The sequence below is a fragment of the Notamacropus eugenii genome, chromosome 5, assembly GCF_028372415.1.
Source record: "Notamacropus eugenii isolate mMacEug1 chromosome 5, mMacEug1.pri_v2, whole genome shotgun sequence".
Lineage (NCBI taxonomy): Eukaryota > Metazoa > Chordata > Mammalia > Diprotodontia > Macropodidae > Notamacropus > Notamacropus eugenii.
The window spans coordinates 274,452,063-274,468,733 of NC_092876.1; the positions used below are offsets into that span (position 1 = coordinate 274,452,063).

At 39.6% G+C, this 16,671-nt stretch overlaps 1 protein-coding gene across 1 annotated transcript in view; it reads left to right on the plus strand.

The window, feature by feature from the left end:
- Positions 1-16,671, plus strand: part of CLMP (CXADR like membrane protein) — a 121,897-nt gene that overhangs the window by 100,247 nt on the left and 4,979 nt on the right. Inside the window, 4 exon segments of the mRNA XM_072612907.1 lie at positions 2,711-2,912; positions 11,976-12,143; positions 13,092-13,214; positions 15,553-15,691. Of these exon segments, the coding sequence (XP_072469008.1) occupies positions 2,711-2,912; positions 11,976-12,143; positions 13,092-13,214; positions 15,553-15,691 (632 nt within the window).

Genomic DNA, 16,671 nt, shown 5'->3' on the forward strand with positions numbered 1-16,671 from the left:
TTAAAGCTTAGAAAGTGTGCTGCATGCATTTTTTCTTGTGATTCTCACTAGTCCATGACATAGATACAATACGGTATCTACAAGTGAGTCTCAGAGAGGCTGAGAGACTCGACTAGTGTCACACAGCTATTAAATGTCAGAAGAGAAATTCCAACCCAGGTTCCTTCAATACTTTTTCCCCTACCTATTGCCTCTCCACTACCCTGTACTTACTCCCTCAGAAGAAGAGAAGTCCAAAGAGGATACCCCCCCCCCCCTTAGGGGATGGGATGAGGAGGATGAAGGAGGTAAGGAGCAGAAGAAGCAGTTATTTAGAAAGGAGTAGAATGAGGAAAGAGCATTGTCACTAAAGCCAGGGAAACAGAGAATATCCAGTTACTGCACAGCACTTGCCTCCATATACACCATGTACCGGCCAAACTGGCCTAGTTCCCTGGACATGATATTCCATCTTCCAGCTCTGTCTCTGCACAGGCCATCTGTTCCCTCTGCCTGGAATGCTCTTCTCCCTCCTCATCTCCGCCTGGTAGAATACCTATTTCCTTCAAGGTTCAGATCCAGTGTCACCCTCACCCCAGGAGTCCTAGCTTGATCCCTACAAAGTTGCTAGTGCCACTTCCCTCCCCACCCCCAGCCCAGAAATTACTTTGTCTGTATTTTTCATTGAATTATCTGTGCTTATGATGTTTCTCCCCAGTAGAATGTAAACAACTAGAGAATAGGGATTGTTTAGTTTTTATCTCCAGTATCTACCACCAGTACCTGGTACCTAGTAAGTGATTATTAACTGCTTGTTGAGTGTTAGAGGATACAGATAATAACAACAAGAACAAGAACAACATATTTATAAAGCTCTTCAAGATTCATACAGTCTGACTTTGGTAGAGTTAGCTCTTCTCAGCAATGCAAGGATCTAGGACGACTCCAAAAGACTCATGGAAAGGCCATCCCCATCCAGAGAAAGAACTTTGGAGTCTGAGTTCGGATGGAAGCAGACTGTTTGCTGTCCTTTTCTTTTGTTGTTTTGTTTTGTCCCTTTTTTCTCATGATTCCTCCCCTTGGTTCTAATTCTTCTTTTCATCATAACTAATGTGAAAATATGTTTAATATGAATGTATAAGTACAGCCTACATCAGATTACACAGTCTTGGGGAGGGCGGAAAGAGGGAGAGAAAATTTAAAACTCAAAATCTTATAGAAGTGAATGTTGAAAACTAAAAATAAATAAATAAATGTTTATTGACTGACTGACAATAATATTTATCATATTTATCCCATAATTATGAGAATCAAATGAGATAAGATATACAGTGTTTTTCAAATCTTAAAGTAGACATTTTTATTTTATTTGTTTTAAATAAAACAAATGTGTTATTTTAAAAAAAAGATTTATACAGTGTGTGCTTTCCTCACAACACCCTGTGAGATTAACAGATAAGGAAACTGATCCTCTGAAAAAAGAAATACCTTGCCCAAGATCACCCAGCTAGGAAATATCTGAGGTTCAGTTTAAATCCCACCTGTTTTCTGACTCCCAAGTCCTGAGTCTGATCCACTGCAGCAGAAAGGTCAAGGACAATACAGAATGAGAAAGGCCAAAGGATTCAGCAATTCACAGGTTGCTGGTCATCTTGGGGAGAGAAGTTTTAGTCAAGTAGTGAAGTTGGGCAGTGTGTGAAGAAATGGAAGCGATGAAAGCGAGTCACTCTTTCTAGAAGTTTAGCAGCGAAGGAAAGACAAAAGCTTTCAGAGGATGACAAAGTTGAAAGTTTGGGAGGTTTTTCTTAGTTGGTATAAGGTAAGAGGACTAAATATAATTGAAAGGTTAAGTATATTGGTTACTTAAAATACATTCTAGAGATACCTATAAAAACCTTGAAAATTTCCATTTTTTTGAATTATCCATGCATGTTCCCATTATTGGCACAGATAACCAAGAATTAACTATAATCCATCTCCTGCTCTCTGGGCTACTGTAGCACTAGAAATGATAACAGATGGCAAAGCGTTTGAAGATTGGATAAGTTTTTGACTTTGATACTTGGCTGGGTCTGTGGTTTTATCATTATGGTTACTCATTCCGCTGAAGCTTATCTCCTTCCATGTAATCCTTCTTTCTTCCATATCCGCCCAACCTAATGAAAGATATCCTCTGGTGATTTTTTGTCATCTTGGGGGTACTAGTGGAGACCTCTAACTGCCCATCTGTTGGTCCTCATTCTTGTTATATAACCCACCTTATAAGTCCTCTAGTTGTATGTGTCAAAAATTGCATATAAACTAGAGTTAGTTTCTCTTTTCTGCTCTGCCGTTTGGACAACAGACTTCTGGTGAATGGCCATGAGCCATCAGGCAAGTGTCCCAGAATGCTGTCTGGGAGAGACACTGAGGAATCAGTCTAGCAGGGTCATGGCAGAGATGGAGACTAAAAAAATGACTGCATTCTGATGCCTGGGCCATGTCGGGTCAAAGAGGTCCTGATTTGTGGGAGAGAGGCATGGGTTAAGGTGCAAGAGAAATTTTGCCAGGAAGATAGGTGAGTGCAGAGTGCACTTGTACTTTAGCTAAATTCTTCCAGTTCAGGGTAGGGAAGAAGCAAAAATTGGTGTTTATACCTCTGTGCTTGATGTCAGTGTCCTTGATCCTCTCTTGGATGTGTGAGGATGGTTGAAGTTTGCACCATTTAACCCTGCCCCTATCCATTCTACAGGTGATCACCTACTCCAGCCGTCAGGTCTATAATAATTTGACTGAGGAGCAGAAAGGACGTGTAGCCTTTGCTTCCAACTTCCTGGCAGGAGATGCCTCCCTGCAGATTGAGCCTCTGAAGCCTAGTGATGAGGGCCAGTACATCTGCAAAGTGAAGAATTCAGGGCGCTACCAGTGGAACCGTGTCAACTTGAAAGTCCTGGGTAAGACAGCTGTCCTAGGGGAATCCCCTACGTGCCATGAATGAACTAGGTAGACCTACGATATATGCACAATACTGACTGGCATTTCCTGGACACTTCCATTATGTGGCAATGCCAAGGAATTTACGTTCAGGCTGGGATCTACTTCAGAGGTACCTTCAGAGGTCATCTCCAGATCTCCAAGTAGGACCCCATTAAATCTTCCTCTGAAAATGTGCTTATTCTGTTTTTTGACCACCACCAGTAAAAGAAAATTAATCATCCTCTTTGGCAACACATTCTAATATTTAAGAATCTTCTGTAGGGTGAACATGATTTCTTAGGTGTAACCTAAATCCTACCCATCCTTCCCATAAGCCCACGGAATCTATTTCTACGTATTCTGTATTGGTTAAAGACAGCTAACAGCCTCTACATAATTGCCCCCCCATGTATATTTACCTAGAACTGTTTTCCTTATCACTGAAATCCTACTTAACTCATTCTCCCGAATTCCTTTATTTCAATCACAGAATCTTACAGGTAGAAAGAATCTCAGAGGTGAAAATATAGTAAAAAGAGTGCTGTGTTTGGGATTGAGTGTGTGAGTTCAAATCCAAGATCTGCTGCTTGCTGTTTGTTAAGTGTTAAAGAGAATATAGATAACAACATATTTACAAAGCTCTTTAAGATTCATACAGCCTGTGCCTTCCTCACAACAACCTTGTGAGATGAACAGATAAGGAAACTGATGCTATGAAGGAAAAAATACCTTACCCATGATCACACCGCTAAGAAATATCTGAGGCACAATTTAAATCCCACCTGTTTCCTGACTCCCAAGTCTGAGTCAGACTCCCTGAAGCTGAGCCACTACAGCAGAACAGTCAAGGACAATCTCAGACCCAAGATCTACTTACTATTTGTGGGGCGTTAAAGAGGATATAGATAACAACGACAATAACAACCTATTTATAAAGATCTTTAAGATTTTGAGCAAGTCATTCAATATCTCTGGATCTCACTTTTTACATCCATAAAATGAGGAGGTCAGACTAGGAGATCTTACTGCTCAAGTTTGTGACCTTGGTAGCAAGTGTTAGAGTCAGGATTTGAATCCAGGTCCCAAGGTACTGATGGGGATGGGATCTGAACCCTAAGGGAAAATACCACGTCTTTGAAAGCAAATTCAGTCCCTGAATTTTCCCATACATTTCAGTAGCCCAGATCACTGGTGCCTCTGGCCTACCCCAGCCCACCTAGATTACTTAATTAGTTTAATTGACACTCCTTCATCCCATCTAGACCCTTCCTCTGTTGCCTCCAGACCACCCCAGGCTACTTGTCACTCTTTAGTCCCATCCAGATCTTCCTACAGTCTTTTTTTGTATAAAAATATCAGTTCATTGTCATCAAATGCTCAGATTCTTAGAATCTGGTGCACTTGTACTGGCATCCCAAATACCACAGATTCACTAGGAATCTCACCACCCAGCCTGTGACTTAATAAACTCAGTACTTGGACAGAAAGAATGCTTTAGTGGTCAAGGCAGACACACCCTGTACCCTTGAATTTCAGGGTTCCTAGCATGCCAAACTGCATGAGTACCATATTCACGTTCTGTTCACTGCGTCACATTGCTAAGTGATCTAGGGCCAAGCAGAACAAATCGAATCCTCTTTCATGTAAAAGCCTTTCAAATACTAAAAAGATGGCCATTGTGCACTGAATATCTTCCCTTTTCTAGGCTAACCATCCCCAGTTCCTTCAGTCAGTCCTCAGATACCATGATCTTGAGGCCCTTCACCATCCTGGTCATCCTACACTACATGCTCTCCAATTTACTAATTTCCTTCCTAAAATATGGCACCTAGACAGAGCATACATGAAAGAGTATTTTCTTCCCTAAGTCAAAAGTCATATTAGGGTTTGGGGGCCATTATACTATACAATAATTCATCTTAAGCTTTCAGTCTAGATTTAAAAAATTAAAAATAAAAACCTGAACCTTTTTCAGATAAACTATCTAGCCAATTCTCCTTCCTTAACCTTACGTTTGTGAAGATTATTTTAAACCTGAGTGTGAAACTTTACATTTGTCCCAATTAAACTTCATCTTATTAGGTTTGGCCCAATGCTCTAGTTTTTTTTTTGGATCCTAATTCTGTCATCCAGTCTATTACTTAAACATTCCCCTCTCCAAACTCTCCTTCCCCAAGCTTTGTGACATTTCTGAACTAGATAAGCATGTTATCTATGCCTTTATCCCAGGGCATCCATCAACATTTTAAACAGTACAGGGCCAAGAGCGGCTCCCTGGATCATTCTACTTCAGACTTCCTTCCAAACTGACCTAAAGCCATTACTAACCACTCTTTGGGTTTAATCATTCAGCCAATCTCCCAAAATTCACAATACTATTTATTCTTATCTAATCCAAATGTTTCCATGTTGTTCACATACACAGCAAGGGAAACTGTGTCAATGCTTTGACTTAAATCTACTTAAACTAGGCACCCTGTCAAAAAATTAACTGAGGTTAATCTGACATACCAGTTCCTACTGATTGTTTGTGATCACCGTTTTCTTTTCTACTTGTTTAGTAACGATCCCTTTGAGAATCCATTCTCAAATTTTTCTAAGAATTGAATTCAGCCTTACTGGCCTATAGCTTACAAACTCCATCCAATCTCTTTTTTTGAAAACTAGGAAACCAGGACATATTCACTGTTCTTCAGTCCTATAACAGGTTCTCCATAGTCATTTGAAAAACAGTAGTATTGACTTAGCAATCACATCTGTCAGTTCATTCAGTCTCCTGAAATGTAATTCATCTAAGCCTAGTGCCTTGAACTTTTTGAGGGCAACTAGAGGTTCTCTCACTATTTCCTTGTTTTCCTCCAGGTTAAACTTCTTATCAGCCATTTTTATTCCAACCTTTTCAATCCAAGGATCTTATTCCTTGGCAGAGGAAACAATTAAAATGAGTTCCTTCTCTATGTCATTTCTTATACTTATCTGGTCCCACATGAGGAGTAGATCTATTCTGTGATCCTCTTCTTTTGCTCAGTGTGGCTTTAAAAAGCCCTTTTTTAGGTTTTAGCTTTCCTCACCAACCTCAATTCCCTCTGAATTTTAGCATTCTTGACATTTTTACTGGCCCACTGTTGTTGTTCAGTTGTTTTTCAGTTGTATCCCACCCTTCATGACCCCATTTGGGGGTTTCTTGGCAAAGATGCTCAAGTGGTTTGCTATTTTTCTTCTCTAGCTCATTTGACAGATGAGGAAACTGTGGCAAACAGGGTTAGGTGACTTGACCAGGGTCACACAGCTAGTAAATGTCTGAGGCTGGTTTTGAGCTCAGATCTTCCTGACTCCAGACCTGGGACTCGATTTACCTTGTCATCTAGCTTCACTAATGGACAATTAGAGCCTGACAACTAACAAGGGAAGATAGGGAGCCTGAGAGATAGGAAGCCCAAGGGGAGGTCAAGACTCTTTCAGAGGATAAGGAGCAGGGCAGGCATTTCATATATTAATAAAACAAGACTGAGCAATTGGTTAGAACTTCCTGAGTTGCTGTCTCTAAGGATCTGAAGTTCCAGAAGAATCTTAGCAACCTTAGCAAACCAAAAAATCTCCTGCCTATGATATATGTGGCTATTTCTCATCTGGTACAGACTAAAATGCTGCCATGTTCTACCATCCTAGGTGAACCTATTCCCTAGCTTTCAGTAAATTCTCCCCAAAGGGACCAAACACAAAGACCTTCAGATGGTTGTGTAGGTGTGATCTAATTCCTCTGGTGAGATACCCCCATTGGATCACTGGATAAATGTTTGTAGATGTTCTTTAAAAGTGTGATTCTTATAATGCCATCTGCCATTGCCACTATCACTATGGAAGTTGATGAAGCCCCACAGGATGAAGGGCCTATTTTTACTTACAGTTAACAAATAACCCTTTCCTCCCCTCCTCAAAAAATCCATACTATATAAACTGTCCCTTGGTAGTTATGAAGCCCATCTCCCAAACCATCATTACAGTATAACACACAGCTCCCTCCACACTGAAGAATGAGAGCTGCATCTACAGAATGAAATTGTAGAGGGAAAAAAAAGATCAAATTCAATCGATTGTTGATTTGTATTACTTCGTTTGTTTACTATACCCCATAAAAACAACAACAAATATTATCTTATTTCATCCTTACACCAACACTGGGAGGAGGACACTACTATTATCCCCATTTTACAGATGAGGAAGCATCAGAATTTGAACTCAAGTTTTCCTGACTCTGAGTCTAGTGTTCTATTAACCATACCACCTAACTCTCACATAAAGGAATCTGAAGGTAGTCTTTTAGGTTAAAATGCCACTTATTTCAAGAAATCTAATGTACTTGGGAGTTTATCTGAAGGTATCCCAGCAGATGAATGATACCTTCATCCCTAAGTTTTTAGACTTCTTAAGGTTTTCAGTGTTAGAATGTTAACCACAAACCCACGTGCCCCCTTTGCTTAGGAAAAATTCCTAGTCACGGGTTTTTAAATATATTTCATCATTTCTTCCACGGTAAGGACTAGTTCCAAACCTAAGAATTAACCCTATTCAGTAGCACTGACAGGAACTGAAGGGGTTGGAGGATGGGAAGACAAGCAAAGGTGGTTGGGGGATGGGGAGGGACTTTTAAATGATGTCAGTCCTAAGGTAGCCCACCTAGAAACTTGCTGAATGATAATGTGATATTTAATACTTTTCCATTCAGTATAGGTTTGTTTTTTTATTTGCTAGTTTTCCATTTTTTTCTCTTAACCACATTAATAGATCAACACTTTGAAGAATAAGAATAATTTTTTATGTTTAATATTCTGATAAAAGACTAATTAAGTCACTTCATAAAATGTTAATACAGCCAAAATCTAAGATCACCTCTTCTCTTCCCCATCCCCCTTACAGAGAAGGCAGCTGGCTCAGGGGAGAAATGACTTATCCAAGATCACAGAACAAGTTAATGCTTGAATAATGCAGCTTCCATTTAAGTATATTGAGTTTAATAAATTACTTTATTCACCTAGTGGGGAACAAACATCTAAAAGCCTAGCAGAGTCACTTATCTGATTAAAAATTTATTTTGGCTAAAGCCCTTTGGCCTGCAGAGTGCTGTTTGGCAGTCCAGTGTTAGGCTTTTTGAGAGGATGACAGTGCCTACTGATTGAGGTCTGAATGAAGAAGAGAAATCCCTTTTAATATCTCTGGAGTATTCGTAGCTCACAGTGTACCCATCTCTTGAGTTTTAAGAATTAAGAAGCATAAGAAGAATTAAAACTTCAAATACTCATGAAAAATTAATTTATCTTTTAATATCTTTGTGGAGAGTGGGTATGAATCATTTTAACCCCAAGTACCTCTTTTCAGGTTTTAAAATGCCAAAGAATTAAATAAATACAAAAGGATAATAAAGAAATTGTAAGGGCAGATGATGGCCAACTGATTAAAAAGTGTTCTAGGCACTTCCTAAAGAGGAAGCTTCTCAGACTTCTTTTTACATTCAAATATCCAAATACATGCTGGGCCTCAGTTAAAAACACCACATGGAGCCATTTGTAAAATGTTAGTGGGTGAACCCAAGCACCCAGGGATACAAAAAGGTAAGTGTGGGCAGTGGATACAGCTTATGCCCTGGAGTCAGGAGGACCTGAGTTCAAATTTGACCTCAGACATTTCTTAGCTGTGTGATCTTAGGCAAGTCATTTAACTCTGTTTGCCTCAGTTTCCTCATCTATAAAATGAGTTGGAGAAGGAAATGGCAAACTACTCCAGTATCTTTGCCAAGAAAACCGCAAAGAGGGTCACAGAGAGTTGACATGACTGAAATAACTGAGCACAACAGTAGGAACAAAATGGTTGGAAGGGATAGAGCTACACACTAGTCTGCAGACTATTAGACATAAAAACAAGTATCTTCTCACTAAACAGTCTGAGTCATAAGCCATTTTCATCATCATTCACAGAACCTGTCAACTTGAATTAATGAGAAGGCAGCCAATTTAGCAAAACTTGTCTTTAGTCAGGGCAAGGAATTCTGATGCAGCAGCAAGTACTGGGGAGCTGGAAAAGGGGGCAGGAGGAAGGGCTCTGGGGCAGAGGTTAGAGGGGCCGCTAGGGCTACGCAGTTGGGACTTTCTTTGCTTTCCTGTGGTAAACTGTTTTGCATAACTACTGAAAATCCATAAGAGAAAGCTTGGGGTTCCCAGAAGGGAGAGTTTAGGACATTTACATAATAATCAGAGGCTGGGAGTGATAAAGTCTGGTCAGCCTCAGGCAATTCATGGATCTGGGAGGGAGGACCTGGTCTGCTTCTGTCTGCTGTATTTGACAATCCATAGTCCCATTTATAGAATAATTTAAGGTTGGCAAAGTGCATTACATACATTATTAGTTCCTTAGAAAAATGCTTGTGAGGCTATTGTTACTATTATCCCCATTGTATAGATGAGGAAATTGAAATTCCGAGAGCTTGTCCAGACTCACACAGCTAGTGTCTGAACAGAGATTCCAAAACAGGTTTTCTGATTCCCAGTCAGTTCAGCATTTTATTATCTTGCAGGATTCCTTAGATTGTGATGTCCTAGACCCTGGGTTGGGGCTGTCATGTGCCTCTCTTTGCATCGACAGTACTTAGCCCAAATGCCTGGTACCCAATAAATACTTAATAACTGCTTTCTGGGTGACTGATTTTCATAGTGTTGGAATGGGGGGATGGGGATGGGGGAGACCTTGGAGGTCACCTAGTCTAATCTCTCATTTTACAGAAATTTTACAGAAAATGAAGCTGTGACCCAGCAAGATTTCCAGTATGGTCAGTTTACCAAATGGTAAACTCAGGAACCATATTTATCTGTAAAATTAAATCCTACAATTCTGTTCATTGCTGCCCAAGGAAGCATATATGTTCTATGCACACATCTGAATGGGGTGTCTTCCCTAATTTTATATCGTTCTTGGTTCAGTGTCAACGCAAGTAGCTGTATGAAGAAGAGCTGGCTCTCTTCTTTCAACTATTCAGTCATTTACAAGGGAGGACTTTATACTGTACAAGTTAATCAGGCTGTCTATTAATTTACCAGGCTAGAGTGCCTAAAACAAAACAGGCAACTATGATCTCATAGGTATCCCTAAAACTTAGTCTGAGGGGAACTCTGACTGGAATAAAACTCAGAAAGGGAAAACATTAAAGAGTCAATATCTTTTCTATTGTTTTAGGTAGGGACATTGTAGATTAAAAAAAGGCTGGGTTAATAATCGAACCTACTACATTTTTCGAATGTATACTCTACTGCTATATGTAGAAAATGGAGAAGTTACCTAGTCAAAACTGGATTTATCAGTATCCTTATTTTGTTTGTGGCCCTAAGACATTTTGTCAAATACTCGACCCTTTAATAAATGGAAGTATTGTAGCCAGTGGAGTCAGGAAGACTCAACTTCCCAACTTCAAATGTGGCCTCAGACACTTAGCAGCTGTGTGACCCTGGGCAAGTCATTTAACACTGTTTGTCTCCATTTCCTCATCTGTAAAATGAGCTGGAGAAGGAAATGGCAAACCCTTCCAGTGTCTTTGCCAAGAAAGCCTCCTATGGGGTCAGGAGAGTCAGACAAGACTGAATAACAAGACGGAACTAGCTGCTCTGCTTTTGGCAGAGTGTATTTATTTAGTTAACAGATATCTGGATGAATGAAGTCTTCAATGACTTCCACATCATGCCCTTGTGCCAGGATAGGGATATGTTTTCCAACTCTTCATCTATTTTCTGCATGTGTCTAAGTGACCTGTTGTTAACTTACTCCATTGACAAATATGAATACTATTTTTCACTTCATTCATTTTCAACAGAATTCTCTCTACTAGACTTCTGGTTCTTGGATTACTTTACATCAGTATATCCTTTTGGATAAGCTTTTCCCTTTTTAAGCTTTATTCCAGTCAAAGATCTCCTCTGACCAAGTGTTAGTGATACCTATAAAATCAAATTTGCTTCTTTTATTTTAGGCACTCTGGTTCACCTTGCTTATTACCCATATTTGTGTGTGTGCGCACACATGTGCATGTGTGCTCACACATGTATGTATAGATAGATAGACATCTGACTAATGGGTTTTATTGTTGGCTACTTTCTTCAATTTCTGCCTCTTACCAAGCATCTCCATTGCTAGTATTCTCATTGTAACAGGCAGTTTTCTCCTCTTCACAGTCCTTTTTCCCTTTCCTTTTTATTTTAAAGCTCTTTTGATTGGATTTGCAAGACTACAGGCAAATATATTTTTACTTGCTTCTCTTGTGTGCACTTCATCCCAGATCAAGAGTTCATCATTTCTTTATTTTAAATTGTCATTCAAAAATCACAATTAGTCCTTATATGGGACTAAATTTGGTATGATTAGATCATTATTTCCTAGAGGGGCAGGGGGTGTCTTTTGCCTCACATTGTTATCGTTATTTAGTCATTTTTAGCTGTGTCAGTCTCTTGATCCCATGTGGGGTTTTCTTGGCAAAGATACTGGGGTGATTTGCCATTTTCTTCTCCAGCTCATTTAATAGATGAGGAAACTGAAGCACACAGGATTAAGTGACTTGCCCAAGGTCACACAGTTACTGTCAGAAGACAGATTTGAACTCTGGAATGTCTTCCTGTCTCCAGGCCAGGCATTCTATACACTGTGTTCCCTCACTGCCATAAATTAGGTGTTTAATTAGTGTTTACTGACTATGAGCACCACCCTACAACCAGCTGAGCTAACTGACCAGAGAAAACCAGTTTTATTGAACTTAGTCATAGTGTTATTAATGCTTGTCAACATCTCTTCTAAAATTATTTCTGTGCTTTGTGAAGGGAAAGATGGAGGGACTGTCTCTACTATGAAATAGGGGAAATAGGGTGACATGATACACAGGGAGGGGAGGAGAGGGAAAGCCACAGCATGGCTGGATTACATGACTGATTGATTAAGAGTTGTCTCAGAGTCTTACCCTTTGGGATCTCTGGTGGCTAACTGAATAATGATTATTCTCCTGATGCCAGTGAAACCATCTAAACCCAAATGTGAGCTAGAAGGAGTGCTGACCGAGGGAGGGGACCTGACCTTGCAGTGTGAGTCATCTTCGGGCACAAAGCCTATTGTGTACCACTGGCAGCGCATCAAGGAAAAGGAGGGAGAAGAGGAGCACCTGCCCCCAAAATCAAGGGTTGGTAAGTCATCTTTCTACTTTCTCATCAGACTAGCAGATTGAGTCTAGTATTGGGAGGTAAACTAACTGAATTCTAAATCTGTATTTACCAGCAATTCACTGTATTGAGTAAGTTGCAGGAACTCAATTACTCCATCTATCAAATGGACATATGATAGCTGATCCCTCTCTACTTCATGAAAGCTGTATGTGATATTCAGAGGCAGTATGGTGCAGTAGAAAGAGCCCTGGATTTGTTGCCAGAAGATCTGGGTTCAAATCTCAGCTCGGCTATGAACTCTCTGTATGATTTTGGATCCATCATATGATCTCTTTGATAATTACCTGTAAAATAACAAAATCTACCATTTATATAGTTTTAAGGTTTGTAAAGCATTTCACGTTTGTTACATACCACTCTGTGAGGTAGACCCTGTTGTTATCCCCATGTTCTGGATGAAAAAAACTGGTACAGAAAGCATGTTGTGACATGCCTAGAGTCACCAAGCTATTAAGTTTCTTGGGCAAGATTTGAACTCGTCTTCGTGCCTCCAAGTCCAGCACTCTATCCACTCTCCCACCTAGCTGCCTTATGGTAGGAATGTTAAAATGTCAATAATAATCCTTGCATTACTTTCCTATGCTGGTATGAGGAACGAAACTTGAAACAATAAAACTCTCTGTAAATTCAAATTACTTTTATTGAAAGGATAGAGCAATCCAAGTCATTCTTATTTTATCATACTTGGTATTCTCTAGAAACCCATCATCCCTTGTTAATTTTAGGAAGGTACCTAAAATAAAAATGCCCCCCAATTTCTCCCCATTGGTTAATAGTGAATTTTATTGGTCATTCAATCAACTTCTATTTATTAGTTATTAATGTCCACAATGCTCAAGATGCAAAATTTAGGTAACCATGAGCCTCCCTAGGAAGAACTTATAATCTGTCTTTCTGTTTTGTGTTAAGACTATGAAAACCCTGGGCGGGTTTTGCTGCAGAATCTTACTTTGTCTTCCTCTGGACTGTATCAATGCACAGCCCGCAATGAGGCGGGGAAGGAAAGCTGTGTGGTTCGAGTGACAGTGCAGTGTGAGTATGAGAGGGCAGTGGAAGCAGCGTAAGTATGGAAAAGCAGCAGAGGAAAAAGGAAGTCCTGTTCTTTTGAGTCTCCCTGTACCAAGTTCTATATTTCAGGGATAGAAAATCTAAGCATTAACAAGGTCAAGATCAAAGCTCTTTTTCCCAGAATGATTTCATAATTTTCCAGGTGATTTGGGAAGATTTATTCTACCTGAGCTTGGGAGTATACTTGCAAACAAAGGTGAAAAATTTACCAATCCATCAAATGTATTTAGTAACTTTACTACCCTTCTGGACGAGGACCACAGGGAGCCAAAGAAAATCCTTCTTTCTTTCTTTCTCTTTCTCTCTCTCTCTTTCTTTCTTCTGGTTGGCCTATACCACTACTCATCAAAGACAATAAAAGTTTGTGTGTTGTTTTTTTTTTTTGCAAAGATGGGCTTGATTGCTGGGGGGTGGGGAGCAGAAGGAAGGAAGTAGAAGGGAGAAAAAAAAGATACTTGTGAATTTTTTAAAAATCATAAGTTGAAACACACACACACACACACACACACACACACACACACACACACACACACACTGTCCCTAAAGATATAGTTCTGAATGTGGCTTTTTAATAATTTGCCACGGTCAGTTTGATAGTTTTCGATTTTCAAAGAGGAAAATCTATACTCTAACCATGTAGGGGACTATCAGGGTCTACTTAATGTAGTAAGCAGTTTGTTAGCCTCACGATCTGAAGATCTTTCAGTGTAACCCTTCTAAGAGTAATTGATGGCTGGTATTTTTTTAAAGGATGTCAGAGTATATATATGATAACCCCATGGGCATAGGGGTTCCAGCTACTACAGATTAGTATCGAAATAAACTATTTGATGACATATGGGCAACTGATTTACTTAATAGAAAAGCTCCAGGCATTTCAGATGTAGGGTGAAAATCTTGGTTTAGGGAGTCTCCAAACCCAAACTACTTAATAGATATAATCTACCTTGACCTCTGTAAGCCGCCATTCTCACATCTGTAAAATGGTAATAATAAATTCCAACCTATCTATCCCTATGGCAGATGAAAAATGACAAGACTGAGGAAACAAAGGTTTGTTCTTTCGAGCATATTGATTAGGCAATGCATGGTAACTGCCCAACAAACAAGGCCCAGACCTTTTTACCTTAGGCCCCAACCCTGAATACAGAGGAGATACATTTTTATACATTAAAAACAATTAATCAAATAAGATCAACTAATTAAAAGGAAACAATAAGACATCAGGTAGTCTAATTTCTAATAGAAGGAAAGATTGGGGACTTTGCAAGTTGGGAGGTGAAAGTGAACAGATGTGAAATTCCCTGAAATCAGGAAACGAGGTGTCTCACTCCTCCCACATGTCTGTAAGCAATCAAATGAACACGGAAAAAATAACTGATTGATCAGTCCGGGGTCAGTTTTCAGACAAGACATATGGATTGTTTGAGATGTACAATTGTGAGAAAACTCTTTGCATCAGTCTTTGGATCTCACTAAGTTTCTGGTCAGCATAACTTCGGTCCTTGGTTAAGGGTCTCTAAACAGCAAGTAGAGGTGATCCAGTGTCCCAGATATGCAGGGCTAGGTTCTAACAATACAATAAGGTTTTCTCCCAATTCCCACAATTGAATAAACTTTTCTCATAAGACAAAAATTTGAATTAGACCCATAATTGAATAAAAGGTATTTGAGCTAGCTCCAGAATTGAGTCATAAGATGAAGTCAGCGTGGTTCACCCAATTTCCACTTACACTTGATGTTCTAGTCCCCTCAATTCATTCAGCACCTCCCCAAAGTTGTGAATAAAGTACTTCATAAACTAAAGGATACAATGTAAATGTGAACCACCATTACTACTTATTATTATTAGCATTATTGTTGTTGGGCTAGATACAGAAATTTATAGGCTCCGAGTATAAACTGGGGAAGAGAAATACCAAGCAGTTAAGTGAAGTCCCAGCCCTGCCTGAATTCTACTTCTAAGTTCCTATGGCTAAATCTCAACCTGACTCTAAGCCAAGGACTCCATTTTAATTCATTTTTATTATGGGGAAAGGAGGGAGAAGAAAGAGAACAAGAAAGAAAAAGGATATAAGCAGAAGGTTATTAATTTGCCAATCCCTAGAACAGTTGCTCCAGAGCTCAGTATTTGGTAGCAGAAATATAGAAAATGATAGTGACTCACCCCAGAAAAGGATGGTGGTGGTTGTTTTATACTCAAAAGGGAAGCACTCCATAACCCAGTCTGAGGTTGGTGTTTTCTAAGTATATGATTTTCTCAGCTCATGTCCAGTTCTGATTCTGCTTTCTGAGGAAACAGATGTACAAAGCTTTGGCATGATTGCGGGTGCAGTGACGGGTATGGTGGCTGGAGCCTTGCTGATTTGCCTATTGATATGGCTGCTCATCCGAAGAAAAGACAAGAATAGATATGAAGAAGAGAGACCCAATGAAATCAGGTAAAAAAATAAAGATCCCCAAACCTTTTCTAGATATTTCACTTCTTTTTCTGTTTCCCAATCACCTTGGCTTATTACCTCAGGGTTTTTCTTCCCACTGCCTTAATACCCACATCCAGTTACCCCCAAGTCTAGCTGATTCTCCTTCCTTAACGTATCTTAAACACATTCTGTTCTCAGTATTCACTTTGCCACAAACCTGGTTCAGGCCCTTTCATCTGGATCACTGTAATACCCTGCTAGCTGGTGTCCCTACTTTTAGACTTTCTTTACTCTGATCCATCCTTCACATAGCTGCCAAAATAATTTTCCTAAGACATACACATCTGACCCTGACACTGCTGCTCAAGAAACTTTGATGATTTTCAAGGACTCAGTAAAACTCAGCTTTAAACAATCTAGCTTCCATCTACCTTGTATAACCTTCTCTCTCACATTTTGCATTCTAGCCATATTGGACTAGCCAAGCTGTTCCTAAACAACATTCCATATTGATAAGCCACCCTGCATACCTGAAATTTTCTCTCTTCTGAGAACTTTCATTGAGGCTAAGCTCAGGTGCTACTTTGATAACTTTGCCCACTCAAACCACCTTTACTTCTCTGTGTAAATTATATTTCACCTGTACCCAACCCCAATAGAGCATAAACTCCTGTTTTTATTCCCAGCATCTAGTGTACTGCAGAGTAAGAGCTTAACAAATGTTTGGTGACTTTGGTTGAATTGAATTCTAGATCTAGCTTTGTGGTTATCAGCAATACCATGGCAAGCACTCCCAATTTCCTCTTAAATGCCTCTTAGCCATGCATCAGATTCCTCAAATTGAATATTCTTTTACTTAGAACATAATACTTAATAAAGAGCTTTACTGGGTCACTCCTAAGACAGTAAAGAAACCTAGAATTCTTTGAGTAGCCAGAAGGTAGCAGGATATAATAGGAAGAGCACTGGACAAGAAATCGCCAGTAGGTCCTAACATT